Below are 19276 nucleotides of genomic sequence, written 5' to 3' on the forward strand. Positions count from 1 at the left end.
ACGCCCTATACTGGGGAGAAAATCCTCTGACAAGCATGAAATTCTGATTGACCAGGGATGCTACAAGGTCATCTGTGGTCACAGTCTTCTACTGTGACCTCTGGAACAGTATTTTTGCCTCTTGGGATACCTTAGAATGCACTATTTTAAATTAAAGTCATCAAAAACTCTGCACCATGGAAGGTGGATGCCCCCAGACCACCCTACAAAAGTCACTTACCGCGACTTACCAATAAGTTTGGACACCCTATTATAAAATCCTAGCTAAAAGCCTGCAGTAGCTGACAAAATTTAGTGTCCTCAAGAAATTGTGACAACATTACAATTCCAACACCTGAATCTGATATTGATGTTGAATTATCGACAATGGTGCACTCGACTCACTCGTGGTGCGTTCAAGTTATTCTATGGTATCCTGTGTCATAATAGTTGAAACCCATGTGATAACCAAACAAAGTCAGCACCTGGTCTGGAACACCCATATTAAACGTTATTGCAGCCCAGATATGACATGATGTATGATACCTGTGTATAGCTTGTCAGATGCACGTGAACGATTTGTCAGGCACCCAGTTTGTCGTAACAAGACTTGTCATTGATGCAACGCTTGGCACCGACTCCTAACAAATCAGGCAGTTTTCTGGTGTGAAATAAATGCATTTTATTGTTTCGCACATGATGATGGAGAATTCTTCTTGTCAGCAGTGGCAATATGACATATAGTTGCTCCATAATGCCTTGTGACATGGCAAACATTTTCTTGTGTTTGGCTAAGTCTTCGCAGAAGTTTCCTCTAAGCCTTAGATATGAGTAGGGGGGTTCACATATGCGTATATATTTACATGTAAGTCCACATGAGGTCTGTATGGAGTTCTTAATAACCTCTACCAGGCTCCACAAGTCACTGTAAAAATGGTAGAAATTGGATAGATATGCAAATGTAGAATCTGATGCATAACATGCCAAAGGAGTTTGTTGGCCGAGGAGTATGGTCTGCAACCCAGCTAACTCGTCTGGCATATTATCTGTCTATATTTTTCCAATTTCTATTATTTTTCCAGCAACCCGTGGAGCCTGCTAGAGGCTAAGACTTTCATTCTGACCTTATAGTGTGGACTTGAATAAATTATATGAACACATGTGAACCCACTGTAGAGTACGTGAACCGTAGGGAAGCCCCATAGCACTACTAGCTAAGAAAAAAGCGTAATGCTTGTTTCTCAGTATAAGGTTTGACCGATTTACCTTTTATTTTAAGTCCGAAGGAAAACTACTACTAGAGTAGGATCCTTCTCTAATCTCCTCCACGTTTTCACATTCATTTAGCCATTTTTGTTTTTTTTGTCCTTGCCAGATCCATGTAAGTTTTTACTCCATCAAAACTGACCACAAAGTGGCACAAGCACCATCAAATCCTCTTTATCATCATTGTGACTGTGCCATTTTCTAACAAGACATGCACCTAAGTTCTAACCCAAAAAATAAGAAAAAACATCTTAAATTGCCTCGCTTGATCCCCCCGTATCCTCAGGACTTGTAGTAATCCCCCAGAGTTCCCTGATATCGAGATGGGTTTTTGACCCCTTTTTAAGATGTTCTCCGCGGACATTATCCCGCTCATCTTATGCGCAGCGCCATGCGTAACTCCCAGGACACTTAGAGATAATTACCACCCTTAAGTCTGTTGCCATTTCCTCTTGTGAATCGCGGCAAGTTAGCTTAATTCCGCTCGTCAAATGCAGGGGATCCTCTCTGGGTACCCTTAATTGGATGGACGTTATTCAGACTGAGAATTGCTGATGAATAATTTTGGCATGCTCTACGTCGGTAAACGCATTATCTTCTAACTCATCGTCATTCTATAGAAATCTACGGTTATTTAAGTGTTCAAATGTGGGTGGTGGAAGTGAGATACTGTACGTCTACTGGGGGTATAATTTCAGTACATGTGGGAGGGATATTACTAAATTGTGTTGTGTAAAAAGAGTCAATAAACGCTTTATGTAAGTAGGCTATTTCTATGTAATGGGTTCACCAGAGGGCAAGGCTATAAAGGTGTGCAACAGAGGCTATGAAAACTGGGATGATATACTCATTTTTGCTGTGCATGCAAAAATAAAAGTTTTACTTCATAATGGTTTGTGAAAGTACTGTATATAGTGATTACAATGCATGTGTACTAACTACTATATACAATGTAGACTTACTAAATGAGAATGAAACAGTTGTCTCAAAAGAATTACAGTTTTAAATGCTGAAATTATTCAGTTATGATATTCGTGATGAGGTTCGAGGATTAGAATGTAGCAATACATGTACATCTGTTTTACTTTTAGAGCTGTAAGTACAATGTACATCTGTTTCAGCAGCTTTAGACCAGGCAAGATTGTAGGGCCTCTAGATATAGCCACAGCATTTTATTTTCTTGGTTATCAGAGTCATTTTACAGGTAAATTTAACCAACAGGAAAAAGAAACTTGAAAGGAAATCTTGCCTCTGACTACATTCACTCCCAAAAAGTAAAACTGTGAACCTAACTCTGTTTTTATGTTGAAGTTCCAATCTAGCATATTTTTTGCAAGTACCAATAAGTTGAATTGGTATGGCTAAAGGTATTGACCCATTCCATTAAGGCCACACCAATTTAATTTCTTGGTTCGCGGATTTTTTCATAAAAAATATGGAGCGAGAGGGTGAAATAAAAATAAAAATAAAAATTGTAAAATGGTTGGGGTAAAGGTAATGGCTAATCCAAAACATAAAGAATAAAAAGTTTTCAGCTTGAAAAAAGTATGAAAACACTATTACTGTACAGTAACAGCACCTGTACCCACACTTTAAGGAGCTTATAATATAAAGGCCAATTTGCTACACCAGAAAGTTAGTGAATGGTTTCATTAATGGTGAAAATTTGCTGTGTGGTAATTTTTATTTTTATTTTTTTTCCAAAAAATAGGAGCGAGCGAATCCGTGAACCAAGAAATTAAATTGGTGTGGCCTAATGTTACAGTTTTACTATACTCCAGTGCTGTGCTGGCGCACCCTTGCCATAGCCTTGTGGTCATATCCCCAGGTCCCATCCTACACTAATGCCAACCATGGCTTCGTGGTTATCATATGTGAGGGCACAGACACTTTTAGTTTTGAGATAAGGGCACACAGGTTGCAGGCACGGATTTGAACTTGTTTTTAGCAAAGTGTAGGAGTTTGTCCTTTTGACATGCGGGCAATGTCAAGTGACATTACTTGTACAGTACCTTGAATTGCCAAAAATTTAAATTTGCCATCATCCATAAATCTTAAAAGTACAATAATTGCAGGATGATAAAGTTCTATAATATTGCCATCATTGTCGTATGTTATCAAATTTGGCAACGAACGCAAGTTGTATGATAATATATCTTGCCACAATACAATACACTTGAGAATTGGATTTTTGATTTCAGTATAATGTCATTGTATTTAGTTGAGAAAGAAATTGATATTACTGGACATTCGTATACTATTAGTCTTACTTTAATCAGTCACATTGATTAACTTGTATCTTCTGCATACTGTATTTTATGAATGCTAGTTCACCTTTATCTGTTGGGTAACCTATATCTGTTGTTTTTAGACCATTAAGGAATATCAAGAAGGCGGACGGTAGTTTCAAACTGTAGTATTTTGAAAACATTGCTGTATTTATATCCCCGAATACTATTTTTCTTTCAAACAACGGATATAGGTTACCCCATGGATAACATTGTTCTTGAAATTAACCTTAGCAGTCATTTATCTAGCTAATAAATTAAGCATGAACTTCATGAAGAAATGTTTTTGTGAGAAGTTGATTTCTTATCGAGAATATTTCTCCTCCCCACAGCCACACTGTGTACTCCTAGCTACCAAAGAGAACTCTGCACCATTAAAAATAGGAGGATTCGGAGTCGCCACAAACGTCCCAGATAACGCATTTGTTTCTGGAGGTAGGTGAAACCTTTTTATCTTACAATATGAATAAAGTAAAGTTAGAGAGAAAGAAATAACAACAGGAAAATTAGGATCTGATGTCACAAAGTAGTAGCCTGGGTACCATCCGGAAAGTAGTTCGCTCCGGCGTTCATTATATACTATAAACAGTCGCTTCTAGCTCTGACATTCATTGTACACTATATACAGTCGCTTCTCTGTGTTTCCGTCTGGGAACGCGGACCATCTTAACGTCTGGAATCGTCCAAATTTCGGAAACAGGCGCCGATTGGTCCCTATTCATGAGCGAATTAAGTTAAAAAGAAAGAAATGACAACATGAAAGTAGCAAGTGAGGTCAAAAGTAGAGTATGTAAAATTGACAGGATTCAAAGATACATTATGATACAGGAAAAAACAGTTAATACTGTAACACGAAATACTAAATGAACATTTTGGATTCTTTATGCTATCAACTTAATTTTATTCCAACATTTAATTGCTCACAGTTGAAGCTAACATCTGACACATACATGTCACAAAGCTATATGTATAGTGGAACAAATCCTGTGTGCACTATGTCCAGTGTGCTTGTGTGGATTCCGAATGTTTTCTTCTTGTCAGGTCGTGTTGGAACTCCACACTTCATGGCGCCGGAGATCGTGCGGAGAGACCCGTACGGGAAGCCCGTGGACGTGTGGAGCGTGGGCGTGATGCTGTACATTCTGCTGAGCGGCAACCTGCCCTTCAACGGCACCAAGGACAGGCTCTTTGATGCCATTGTCAAGGGCAGATATCATGTAAGTGGTGAAAATCATATAGACCTTTTTAACACTTCCCATAATACACTGCGACAGGGTTCTGGATATGGATGTTGACTGGGATGTTACCACTGTTGCCCAGGGTGCGAAACCTGGGTGAAACCAGCTAAAATCTTCTGTACGAGGGCGGCCAAGAATGAAAACTAATGAGTTGTCTAGCAAATATAGGTATAGTGCGCGGGACATGGTAAATATCACTTTCTGCCACAAAGAACCAAAGCTGGCGGCGAAACCGCAAGTTTTGACCCATGAAGTCATCGGGGGAAACCAACTAACAGCACAAGTGGTGACGGGCTTGCTAGTTATTACTTCTGATCACAAAAATTGGAAAATTCTCAGCCCTAATAATATTAGTAACTATATTTTTTGGACAACTCATTAGTTTATATGCTTTGCTGCCCTCGTACTGAAGGTTTTAGCTGGTTTCACCCAGATTTCGCACCCTGGGCAACAGTGGTAACATCCCAGTCAACATCCATATCCGGAACCCTGTCGCAATGTATTATGGGAAGTGTGAAAAAAGGTCTATTCTCAAGTATGCCTAAGTCAATGAATGTTCAGTCACTCTAAGTATATGATGATGATACACAATTATATGTACCGGTAGTCTGTTTTGATTCAGTGACTTCAAAACCAAACCTAAGCACCATTTGAAGGTGGTATTTTTCAAAAATTAGATAAAATGGCTCTTTGGTTTGATGCCATTATCAAGGGAATCATGTAAGTCAGAAATTAGATATTCTCAAGTATGCCTATAGTCAATGAATGTTCAGTACATGATGATGATAATACACAATTATTCTGACATTGATTCAGAGAATTACATCTGACTTCAAAGACAGACTAAAACCCAATAATCATCTTCAATCGGTATTTTTCTGAAGATAAAAATGCATATAACTACATTGCTTTAGGTTGTATGAATCTTAATGGAACGATGAAGAAAACAGTCTATTAAACAATTCAAGGGTGTTACACACAGAGCCAACTTCATACAGTCTACATGTACATCACTGTAGATTGTATGAATTTTATTGATAAAGCAATAATTAAAAGATACGAGATCACTAAACAAGTATATTACCGGGTGAAGCTGTTGACCGTCTCCCGAGACGAGAAGAGCCGAAGATATTACCGGGTACTGTATATTGTATGAATCTTGATAATGTTGCAATAAACCAAATTGGCCACTAAACAAGTCAAGGGTGGTACCAAGAGCCCCATTCATACAATCTACAATGTACATTCAGGAGATTGTATAATTCTTATTAATGATGTTGCCCTGAAGAAAACAGACCGCTGAACAAGCCAACAGTTTGCTGATGTATTAACTGCAACAGTCCTGCAGCAGTCCTAGCAGTCATGTCCTGTAGTACATGCACACACACACACACTGTTTACTAACAACAGGGTGTTACACAGGGCCCAATATTTGAACCCCACAATTTTCAGTTAGCTGCAACATTTTGAACAATTCCTTCGTAAACCCTTGCGTTACTTTGATCTTATTAAAGCTCCCTTTGATGTTTTAATGCTTCAATCCATGAAACTATTTTAGCTACTTTTGGTCAGTCCAGGCCAATTAGATACATAGATATTAGCACACGACGTCCATTAAGCCATAAAAAATGGTAGTTAGACTCATTATTTGAGAATCTTGTTAGAGATCCTGATTAGAGAGGAGAATTAGTGGTGGCAGCGGTGGGTGGAGAGTTAATCCCATAATGAACGAGATCAGCCATGTGCATAGGTCACTGGGCCTGACAAAGTTGTGCGCACTTAGTAAATGTGACTGGAATGGGCTCAGTTTGTCAGGAACCCTTATTTCAGCTCAGTTGGTAGCTTTAATGGTCTGCATGGCCTTTATATGTAAGGCGTGGGCAAACTATTTTTGGTTTTCTGTAATTCTTAGGTGAAGCTACATGTCTCATGGTCCATGATTTTTACATGTAGCGAGGTTGCCACTTTTTGCATACCTTGAAGTTCCTGAATTTAGTTTAATACAAAGTGCTCCTAGATTTCACATTAAGCATTGTAGAAACCCCCATGTAGGTTGGCTCTACATATGAATTTATCATCATTATCAAAAAATTCAGGGCAATGGAAAATTTCAAGTAAATTACTTGTCTGAGAATAGATGTAGATGTATGCTTTCTTGACTGTTCACCTGTGGTTTCCTATTTGTCCCTGCACATACTATATAAAATTTTCATCCAATTTGGTACCAACTGTTTTGTTTTCAAAGACTATTAAAAGATATGAAACTTAAAACATCATCAAGAATTCTGAGATGTGAAGAGGGACTGTGAAAATGGAACGCAACCTGGGCATTTGTAGATTAGGTTTTGTACTTGGTAACTCCAGTGTGGCAGCCTATCGATTCTGTAACATTCTGCCAGCATTTTAATCAGCGTGTAGCACTTCAAATCTAGCTTCTTCCAACAATCTCAATCCTTTCTGTACTTTCTGCCAGTACGGTCGGCAAACACGGAAAATTGCAAACGCAAAGTGTAGTGTCACTCCTTGTTAAGAATATTCAGCAATTTTGTTGCAACTTTTTGCAACTGAAGAAAGTGTATTGATCGAAGGAAAGTCAATTTTCCCAAAGCTTTCTTCTCGTGGAAAATTGGACAAAGGGCTATATTAAGAAAACAGCCGTGCAAGGGAAATCTTGTGACCTTCGATAATTGTATTGGACCTCTAAAACGCAGCTTTTTCAGTCTGTTGGTACTTTTAACTTGTAAAAGCACTTGGCATGCAGTGTACTATGAAGAATTACTCTTATGCATGAAAAGACTTTGGCAACCTAACCTATGTCTTGACGTAGTCAGTTTTGGAGAGAGAATATATGTATGGTCAATACTAGTTTTCTCCAAAACCCTAAGGTTTCTAATAAATGCATTCAACTTTATGGTGGTTTTATGATCACGGATTTTGCAGAAATCTCCTCAATTTTGTGGTGACTTCTTCAATGTCACTATGGCAAAAGTTTTTGTTGTATTTTCTTCTTGCTTACTCCCTTGCCTAATTGCTACATCTACATACTATATTGTACAGTCTTACATATGATATGTTGGAGGCACTGTTCTGTCCATCTGTAGCACTCTTGTAGAGTTGCTAGTCTGTGGTTTCCAGAGACATTTTCAGTACCAAAGACGGAGACATTTTCAGCACCAAGGACGGAGACATATTCAGTACCAAAGACAGAGACATTTTCAGTACCAAGGACAGAGACATTTTCAGTACCAAGGACAGACATTTTCAGTACCAAGTACAGAGACATTTCAGTCCTAAGGACGAAGACATTTTCAGTACCAAGGATGGAGACATTTTCAGTACCAAGGACAGAGACATTTTCAGTAACAAGGACAGAGATATCACAAACCCCAAACCATTGCAAACATCTTCTACTTACAGTGAACATAAATGCATTGTATTACCTGTATGTCCCCTTGCTTTCTTTAAAACATTTACCACAAATCCGTATTGCCTAATATTTTTGGATGAGGGAAATCTGAACTAGGGAATCACTGAAATGCTTAACCGCAGGACGGGTTTTTGATTTTGCCCTATCGGTAGCGTTAAGTGCTCTAGAAATGATTAGTGAAGCAATTACTTTCCCAGCACTAGTGGGACTGGTAGTGGATTGGAAAAACATGGAGTACTGTACCTCATTTCCTGCCATACTGTGCAATAACTACTGCAAGCATGGTGATGTCATGCACTTCAGCTCATGTGTTGAGCAAAACTCATATGTTGTAGCAAAAAAAGGTATTATTTAAGAAAAAGCATTAGGCCACACCAATTTAATTTCTTGGTTCACGGATTCGCTCGCTCCTATTTTTTGGAAAAAAAAATAAAAATAAAAATTACCATTCAGCAAATTTTCACCATTAATGAAACCATTCACCAACTTTCTGGTGTAGCAAAGTGGCCTTTATATTATAAGCTCCTTAAAGTGTGGGTACAGGTGCTGTTACTGTACAATAATAGTGTTTTTGTACTTTTTTCAAGCTGAAAACTTTTTTTCTTTATGTTTTGGATTAGCCGTTACCTTTACCCCAACCATTTTACAGTTTTTATTTTTATTCTTATTTCGCCCTCTCGCTCCATATTTTTTATGAAAAAATCCTTGAACCAAGAAATTAAATTGGTGTGGCCTTATGATCATTTGGTGAGGGCATGCCATAGATTGTCTTTGGTATGTCCTTATGATGTAGTGATAATAGCTTTAAAATAGAAAAAAATGGTGTCTTGAGGATAAACATATTGTAAGCCCACTTTACATGTAGATGTATTCCCTGTATAAACACACATTTACTTCTACATGTCTTTGACATTGTATTGATCTCAAATAAGTAATTCCATCAACGTCTTGTTTTCATAGTTGCCAGAAGTCTAAATCAGTACCTTCTATCCTTGTCACGAAATCATATTTAGACTGCCAATCAAACCACATGTAATTGCAAAACTGTCAGATGAGTCCTCTCTCAGAATCACTTGACAAAAAAAAGACTGTTACTCTAAACATTCTGTTACTGTGACACTGTGTTCTTTTGATGGATGTTTCCATGTTATGGCTTTACGTACTTACAATGTACAAGAACCAACCACTGACCTCTCAACCCTTAGCCAGAACAGCAGATATTTTATGGCATGACCCAGTGGCAAATTGGTCCTCCTTTAAGGCTTCTTGATTGAGGATCTCATCAGCCGAACACTCCGGTCAAGCCAGCATCAGTCCGGGGGTTTTACAGCCCCGTACTTGAATCTAATGGCGCCCTAACTTCACGCTGTATCGCTGTCGAGCATTTACTCGCTGTGATGGATTAAGTTGTGGTCAGAGAAATACTTAAGAAGAGCGGTCCAACTGGCAGCTGGTTGCTGTTAGAATCCTAATGACTACCAAGGCATAACTAGAGTATAACATATCACTTCGAGATGATGTCAGCGTAGAATAGCCACTGAGTGGTAAGCGACACTTGTTGCAGCAGTGAAAGTGGGCTGTTAACAGAGCCGTATTTTGCAGTACAGTTATATGACTTTCATAGTACATGTAATAATGAAGTCAAATAAAGCTTGTTTTGTAAGCTATCACTCGTCAAGAATCATGACAAAGGGTTGTATCATGATAGTCTGTTGACTTGTAAGATTTAAAACTTGTACAACGCTAGTTCACTTTAATTTGTTCGCGGGATAGCTTATATTCGTTGTTTTTCAAAACAGGGTATTTAGGCACATGAAGCGACGGGTGATAGTTTTAAACTGCAATATCCTGAAGATATTTCAATTTGAAACAAACGTCCATCAACGTAATATCCCCCAATTCCCTGTTTTAAAAGCAGCGGATATAGGTTACCCAACGGATAAAGGTAAACTAGCGTCATACATATAACAAAATCCTTTCTGAATCATTTCAGAGATCATCACCTTTTGACCTGGTATACTTTATTCAGGGGTATGAGGAGACCAACAGACACTCTATAAGAGTATCAACTCAAAGATTATAGAGTATGTGTATGACCATGCAGAAAGTTAGGCTTAGGGGAAGGCTTGACTAGTCTTACTTACTGTGTTTGTTGTGTTTTGTTGTCTGACTACAGATGAACCCCCGACAGTGGGACCATGTGTCAGAGCAGGCCTGTTGTACTAACTGTGGTGTTGTATTGTGGTACTACAGATGAACCCCCGACAGTGGGACCATGTGTCAGAGCAGGCCTGTTGTACTAACTGTGGTGTTGTATTGTTGACTACAGATGAACCCCCGACAGTGGGACCATGTGTCAGAGCAGGCCTGTTGTACTAACTGTGTGTGTTGTATTGTTGACTACAGATGAACCCCCGACAGTGGGACCATGTGTCAGAGCAGGCCTGTTGTACTAACTGTGTGTGTTGTATTGTTGACTACAGATGAACCCCCGACAGTGGGACCATGTGTCAGAGCAGGCCTGTTGTACTAACTGTTGTGTTGTGTGACTACAGATGAACCCCCGACAGTGGGACCATGTGTCAGAGCAGGCCTGTTGTACTAACTGTTGTGTTGTATTGTGGTACTACAGATGAACCCCCGACAGTGGGACCATGTGTCAGAGCAGGCCTGTTGTACTAACTGTTGTGTTGTATTGTGTGACTACAGATGAACCCCCGACAGTGGGACCATGTGTCAGAGCAGGCCTGTTGTACTAACTGTTGTGTTGTATTGTGGTACTACAGATGAACCCCCGACAGTGGGACCATGTGTCAGAGCAGGCCTGTTGTACTAACTGTTGTGTTGTGTGACTACAGATGAACCCCCGACAGTGGGACCATGTGTCAGAGCAGGCCAAGGACCTGGTTGCCAGGATGTTGGAGCTGGACCAGAACGAGAGGATCACCGTGCATGAGACTCTGCAGCATCCCTGGATCAAGGTATGGAGAACTCACACGTGTGTTCTGTTATAAACTGTTTCTGCCTGTCATCCATTCATCCATCCATTCATACCTACATCTGTCCTTTCATGCATCCATCTATCCATCCTTCATCCATCCATCCATCCATCCATCCAACCATACCTACATCCATCTATGCATCCATCCATCCATCTATGCATCTCGCCATCCCTCATCTATCCTTCATCATCCAACCATCCATCCATCTATGCATCCATCCATCCATTCCTTCATCTGTCCATCCATGCATCCATCTATCCATCTATCCATCTATCTGTCCATCCATGCTTCCATCCTTCATCCATCCATCTTTCCATCCTTCCTTCATCCACCCATCGTTTATCCCATCCATCTATCCATCCATCCATCTATCTTTATTTAATGTTCATCTTTCCTCTATGTGTCAAACAATAAAACTTGTAACTTGTATTCATTTACACACCCATGCACCCATCTCTCCATCCATATACATTTGCAGTTGATATTCATATCCTCAATGTTAATCAATTGACTGCATTTTGTATGGGAAACTGCTTGAACACTAAAACAATAACTTTTAGTATATAGTCTATAATATACTATGAATTATTGTCTATAATATAGTCTATAATAATTATAATAGTCTATATTATATAGTACAGCAGCAATGAACATTTGAAATGTCAGCGAGTGGTGACATTGACTCTGCCCGATCCCCCCTCCAGGACCGTGAGAGGTATGCCCCCAAGATCCACCTGCACGAGACCGTGGCTAGCATGACCAAGTTTAACGCCAGGAGAAAGCTCAAGGTAGGGGCAGTCGGGGTAACCCTTCTCTTATCATGCTCTAGAGTTCATCTTTTCTAACTTAAACTTTGTTTTAGTTGCTGCTTCTTTAAGTTCTGAGCACAAGTGGCACAGATAGAAAGAACATTCAGGAAAAAACATACCCTTCTGGCAAAGGTAAAAAGACCATTTGAAAAGCAGAAGTGTACCATTAGCAGTTAAAATCTAAAACATTCAAAAAGGATAATTCTATTGAGTTTTGCAATGCCTTCAGTTAACATGTTAACATACAGTGAAACACCTATTGTGTACATTTAAAAGGAATCATTGTCAACCTCGATAGGGCACATGAGGACAATTTTTTAATAGATAGTTGGATGCATTAAACAGACAAATTTTCAATCTGTGTCACTGTGCTACTCATGTTAATCATTATAGCATAGATTCTTTGATTGCTTTCCAATCATATTCTAGGTTCAGAGCTCTTGCCTTGTGTTGATTGCTATTTTTGTAGGGAGCCGACATTACCCTGTGCGCCACATGCGTGCATGGCCTCTTATGTTCTAGCAATATCAGTTAATAGCTGTTTGTTTCAGTTTAGAGGCTTGTAAACCATAACCCATGGTAGAATATTCTCAAACCAGGGGTCTACATATCCTTGATGCCATACTTGGATAATGGTGGAAAATGGCAAAAGACTGAAAGCTCTGCTGACAGCTTGTAATCCTTGACTAAAGTGTCAAAGCAAATTCTCAGAGATTTAAAACTGTCTTCCCGCACCAGGGTTGTAGCCAGCACCCTTCCTTTTGTCCTTTGACGATACTTTGCAGCTGAGGACAGAAAAAAAAAACTTACCCATTCCGTCCTCTATGACGGACAAAAATCAATATGTTTAGATATATTAAAACTGTCTCCCATGTGTAATTTATCACCAAAAGAGGTGCCATGGAACAGCTTAGTCTACCAGCAAAATTTACAGAAAATGCAGAAAATAGTGTTCCAGAGGGTCTAGATTTCAAAATTTTCCAGCAAGCATGCCCCTGAATCCCTCCTCAGAATGTTGCCCTTTAATACGACATCTCACGCCATGGGTGCTCAATAGGTGAATAGGATTCAAAATCGAGTGGAAGGAAAATGATTTGACTCTATTTCGAGGCTGGCTACAACCCTGTCCCGGGCCAAGCAGAATTTCAACTGTCCTACTGCAGTTTTCTTTAGAATTTCATTCACCATTCCCCGTACAGATAGCCACATTATATTGGCAATTGATCAGAAGCGCCAGGAAGTGTGCCTTGATGTAATTCCTGTCACATTGTATTTGGTGTGACAGTCTAGTACTTTTGATAGTGTCCATTGAAACATTATGCGAAAGTTTCACATACTGTGAAACTTCAAAATCAATGACATTTAGCTAGGATGTAAACAACCAAGAACACACTGTCAGATGAACTTTCATCCTAAATCCTCATCTTAACCATATTCCTACTGGGCTTAACTCTGTGCCCAAAATTGCATCTGTTTCAGTAGGTGGCAGTAGTTAGGGGGTTAAACTAATGCCAAACATTTTAGTTGCTGGTAGATGTAAAGGTCAGATGTATATCCTAGCAGTTCTGGGATTTGTAACACTTCAATTTAGATCAGGTTGATCCAATCCACTTTCTACTCTACTATGTTACACTGGTCAGACCAGGCTTAAATACATCACTAGGCCTGTAGGCCTTATGGAAAACATTTGACATTTGCAAATTGTTCTTTCCACATTTCACGTCATCCAAAGGCAATGAAATAATGCACAAAATTGTAGCTGTTAGACAACTTTACACTAAAGTTTACTTGTCAGGAAAAGTGGAGTTTAGACAGCCAGTATGATTTCATTGTTTCAAGTAAGCATGCAGTGCAGTAAATGAAGAAGCTTTAGGCATAAGTGTCAAACCTCTACACATAAAAGCCAACGCTCTTATCAAGAAGAGTAGTCATGACATGGTGTGCTTGGCAAAACAACGTGAGCCATAATGAAGCTGCATTGCTCTTCCACTAGCTACTTAAAAAAGCTTCACCTACTTTCATAATGCAGGGCCTATGTCACATTTCCAATCCAGGGCCTGGCCGGGCAACTTTCGGGAACTAAAAGTATGATATAAAAGACACCAAACTAAACAAGACGTAAGGAATATAGTCATGGGGATTATTTAACTGTATATTCAAACGTAAGTTGTATACATTTCCACAAACAGCCCGGCCGTGCCCGGTTGGAAATGTGATATTAGCCATAGCAACAAAACATTGGAGATCTCGGTTTGCACCAAATCCAATATGGCTGCTAAGGATCGTCACCACCCTGCGTTTGAGAATATGACAGAAATTAGAATGTTATTTTGTTTCTGTTCTGTTTTGTTCATCCTTGATTTTTCTGTGCAATCCTCCATTGCCCTGCCTGTTTTCCATGACTTTCTGGCTCCCGTCTTTTGGTTGATTTGCACACAGAGACAGCAGGTATTTTCATCAGCACTTGTTTGTAGCAAGGGGAGATAGACTGAGCTGATGTCCTTCAAAACTACATGACCAATCCACATGCCCAATATTGTAAACATCAATTCACAATTTCTTGAGTTATCATTATTTAAAAGGAAATGTACCAACTGTTACAGTCAAAACTGCCCAAGAAGATAAAATTTTGTCACATTGGCCCTCTTTTCCTTATGTGGAGGTGGTCACTTGTGCTGGTTTGACTGTAGTACCAAAAATATGTGACCACCTGCAAGTCAGGGATAAAATTGATAACTCTAAATTCTAGCGCAAGTTAAGTTTAATAAGATTTAAAAAAAAGGTTCATTTGTCAGAAATGATTATGACCATGCCAAATTATATCTATCTATTTAAGGATCCATTGAAAATGATGGACTTTTTGGTACAGGAAGCATACTTTATACATGAGCTTTCCTCTTTTTCTCATCTGATATTTCAGATTATTCTATTTATAGTCGAAGTCTCAAAATCAATAGACCAATGGCCCTTAGCAATTATGTTTACATCGGGTTGGTCCAGTCTGCTCATGATTGATTGTCATTCTGTCTTTTGATTTTTGCAATGAACTGCATTTTTAAAGCTAATCAAACTACTTAGTCTCACTAGACATTTAAATTAATGGAACCTCAAATTGTTATAGATTCAAACATAGATATTAGAAATTCATAGATCATTGTTTTATCATTTTTATGGGACAGACGTAATTTAAACAAGAAATAATTAGATCAAATCTTTTTCTGTTCCTGTTACTTTTCATTGCTACAGAAAAATATCTTTCTTTCTGTTGTAGCAATGAAAAGTTGGTTTAAAAACCAACCAAAACCTACACCTTCCTGAATCATAACCATAGCCATAATCAATCGTAATGGGAAAAACTTTCCTGTAGAAGGCATCAGCTCAGTTTGTGTCCTCTTGTGTTCTGTCAACTAATCTATGCATGAAGACTGCATGGTACAAATATCTGTGTTGTTACGTGCAGAATTTGTTACATTTTTTATGTGTTGATTGCTTTGGTGCATGTACATGTACATTTTGTATGTAGCTATATGCTAATCTTTTTACTTGGTCCTCATATGTTGTGATGAACATATAACTTAAGGTTATGGGTGAGCTTGACATAACTTATGTTAGTAGTAATTATATTAAAACTACTTAACGGTGGTACCATCTATTCATTAACTCTAATGAGATTCTAAAAAAGAAGTTTCATTTGCCAAACATGAGTATAACCATGCAAAAAATACCTTCAGTCGAGTTTCAACTTAGATTTCGTAATTTTCCTAGATCAGTACTGTAACAATATCTACAATAAAAAGTGTAGACGAATTTTTTTTCAATATTCCAAAATGGATATCTTACATTGTGCATAGCACTCTAAGACTATATTTTCAAATGGTATTGAGTAAGCTCAGAGAAAAATTTTGGCCAGGCAGAGAGTATAATGTCAACATTCATAAAAGTCTTTAGACAATGCTTGGAAGCTCAGCTACATGTACTGCTGGCCTTAACGACATACTTTAAGACTTACGAAGGATTAAGAAGCTTATTAAGGAGCTTACACATGTAAGAAGACTACCCACGGGAGCCATCTACAATACTCCTACTTCTAAAGCACGGTAATGGACAAAAATGGGGTAAAATGGGGCCTGCAAGAGGCAGTAATGACTTCAAGAATGCTGCTTGTAACTGTTTAAGGAGGGTCTGCATTGGGGGGTCTTGGTAATTGCTTAACGGTAAATTCAGGAGCCCTGGTAACTCTTAACGGTAAATTGAGGAGGGTATGTAAAGCATAACGGTAGATTGACATACATTCCTATTTGTATAACGCATAGGGTATCTCAAGTCAATGGGTGCAAATATCAGACTAATGACATTGTGAGAAGGAAAAGGTACTCAGAACCCGGAGGAATGCCTGGAGCGCAGAAGGCGCGACGCATCGCGACAGAGCCGCAACAAACCCAGGAGGGTACGGGTGTATGCTCCCCGCAAACATTTTGAAATCTCCACCCTCTGAAATGCTATTTTCTGACAAATGTTTCTAACAGACTAAACTAGATTTATAACATTTCCATCAAAATTACACAATGTCTTTTAACAGTGACGCCTACACCATCAATGATGAATTAAAATGGCCCGTAACCAAAAAAAGGGCATGAGACCCTCCTTAAGGGCTGATGTCATTATCCAGAAGTTGTGTGTTGTTATTGCACAGTCAGCAGGAACTATTGACTCCCTCCTTCCTTTGTACCTTATCTACCCAGAACAGATGGAAACTGCTAAAGCTGTCTGTTCATATTAATTTGGTATTAACGAAATGGTTGACGTTTGTCTTCTAACTTTAGAAACAGTAACTGTTGAATATCAGACTTTTCAGAGAAGATTATTGATAAATCTCCACCAAAAATACATGCAGGGTGGTGCCGGAAAAAAAGGATTGAGACCTACCGGTAGCCTCCATAGCAGGCTCTTTGGGCCTTTTTCATCTTTTGGGCTCATAATACACTTTTACTGGCCGTTCCTTTTTGTACTGGGTTGGTTGTACGGGCCTGGGTTGCTTGTATTGGCCTGCAGTACAAGGGACCGAGTACAAAAAGTATATACTGATATGGAAAGTCTTCATACAAAAAGAAACGGCCAGCAAAAGTGTATTATGAGCCCAGAAAGACGAAAAAAGGCCCAGAGAGCCTTTTATAGAGGCTATGAGACCGAAGTCTCTAGTATCCTACTACAATAAATAAATCTAAATCATATTTTTCTTCACAATTCTGCATACCCCTTTTTTTGCAATCTAATAGCACCCCAAAAGTGCATGACTCTATTGTTGTACCCATTTTTTTTGTGTTTATTTATTTACTTTCACCCACCCCTCTATAATCCTTTCCTAAATATACCATTATCCGCTCCCCTGGGCAAAAAGGCTGGGTTACTCATTGGAGCCAGCTGCAAGATTCAGCCTGATTACTGTAGATTCATGTACGTTTAGGACAATTAAATTTTTGAAACACAATTCATTTCAAAAGTTTACAGTATTTTTGAGTTTGTGGTTGAAACCATAATTACATGTAAGAACAATGAAAGACAAAACTCTGTGAAAGGTCACCGGAAAAGCCCTGTGAAATTAGAGCACTGCATGTATTTTAAATTCTACAGTAGATCTGGAAGTGGCATTTGGCTGCAGCTGGTGATAACAAGACAGCTCTGGACTCCTGCACACTTTACTGTTTGGAACATACCATTTTCAACCACAGGGATGGAGAAGGAAAAAGGTCCTTATTCATTTGCCAAATCTGGCATTTGTGGTTCATTACAGTAATTGTAGCCACTTTCCCTACAAAACTAGACCAGTTTTTGTAAATTTTATGTACTCTTTGCTCATCTGGTTTGATTTCATGTACTCTTTTAGTTGGATAATGTTCTTAATTTTTTAGTTCCAATGTCAAAATTTTACTCTTCATATTGCAATTGGTGTATTTTTTCCTGTTTTCCTTGATGAAAATTCAGGCTTTGTAGACTGACTGATTCAAAAGTCGTTTTCCTTTGCTGGTTTTCACAGAAACCATTTACAACTTACAATACATGTATGTAGGTCCTGAATTAACAATAACCAGCAAACCACAACCAACAGAGCAGGGACATCGCACAATGTAAGTTCAAACTTAGCCTATCCCAATCTGAAGTGTTCTAACTCTACGCAGTATTTCATTTTCATCAGGATAATCTGTACAAATCCAAAAAGTGCAACTAAAAATTGAATGATAATGAAATTAAGATTTGAAGTATAATGAAATTGAAGGATAACAAAATCGCTTTTTTTTGTCACGTTAGTGCTGAGCTTCAATTTCGTACCAGCCCTAAGCATGTTAACACAGCCAAAGCTGTCCTCAAGAACTTGTCCTCAATTGTCCCCACCTTAAAAAAATTCAACCTTGCTAGATTACTCCAACAGAGAAGAAACCTTGGCCCTCCCCCCCTGTTGGTCTATAGCAGGTGGAGGAGGCCCTAATGAAGACTTCCTGCCCAGGAGCAGAGGTCTGATCCCTCTGATATCGTAACCTTAGACCTAAATAACAAGATGGTGGCTCCAGGCTCGAATTGTCACAAGTTCTGTAGCAGACAAACCCAGCAAACAGCTCGCTGAAAGACTGGGAACCCAGTCGTGTAAGTTCGGTTTAGCAATCAGATTGGAAGAGTGTCGTAGGGGAAGGAATGTAGCCGTGAGTGACAGGGGGTCAGGGTTTGGAAGGCTGAACTCCCTGATTGTAAACAACAAGAGCAGGGAGAGGCTAACTCAAATCAGCTTCAGGCTCCCTGTGGTGACTCGAAATGTCTTCACTTCAATCTGTAGGTTAGTACGGCCGTACTTGCATGAAGGAGACCGGTATTTCTTCAGGGTTATACTGCATTGTTGTCCTTTTACCAAGCAGGGCGCAGTAATGTCAGCCGTGGCCAGTCACAAGTGGACATCCTTCTATAGTGATCCAAATGTCGCCGACTACTTTGAAGAGGATCCAACGTCTTCAGGTAAGACCAGAACGGTAAACATTGTCTACTTGGAAGAAGACTGTTATTCTGACTGGATAGTTGGGAGTGGTTAACGTACAATGTACATTGTATCTGTGTTGCCAGGTGTTTCCCTCCTTGTCATTGCAACGAGATGTTAAGGATGAGACTAAAAATCTGTAAACTATTTGATCGGCGCCCCTATGTGGTCAATATAGATCACCAGAACAAACCTCCAGAACTTGTAAACCTGGTAAAATACCCATGGACAGACTCCATACTTGTG

General features: G+C 39.1%; 1 protein-coding gene across 1 annotated transcript in view; it reads left to right on the plus strand.

Moving 5' to 3' along the window:
• Positions 1–19276, plus strand: part of LOC118426866 (peripheral plasma membrane protein CASK-like) — a gene marked incomplete at its 3' end in the record, with an annotated part of 193626 nt that overhangs the window by 70329 nt on the left and 104021 nt on the right. The window contains 6 exon segments of the mRNA XM_035836431.1: positions 3866–3968; positions 4575–4750; positions 11057–11179; positions 11905–11988; positions 14449–14457; positions 18912–19011. Of these exon segments, the coding sequence (XP_035692324.1) occupies positions 3866–3968; positions 4575–4750; positions 11057–11179; positions 11905–11988; positions 14449–14457; positions 18912–19011 (595 nt within the window).

This window comes from Branchiostoma floridae, chromosome 12, assembly GCF_000003815.2.
Source record: "Branchiostoma floridae strain S238N-H82 chromosome 12, Bfl_VNyyK, whole genome shotgun sequence".
Classification (NCBI taxonomy): domain Eukaryota; kingdom Metazoa; phylum Chordata; class Leptocardii; order Amphioxiformes; family Branchiostomatidae; genus Branchiostoma; species Branchiostoma floridae.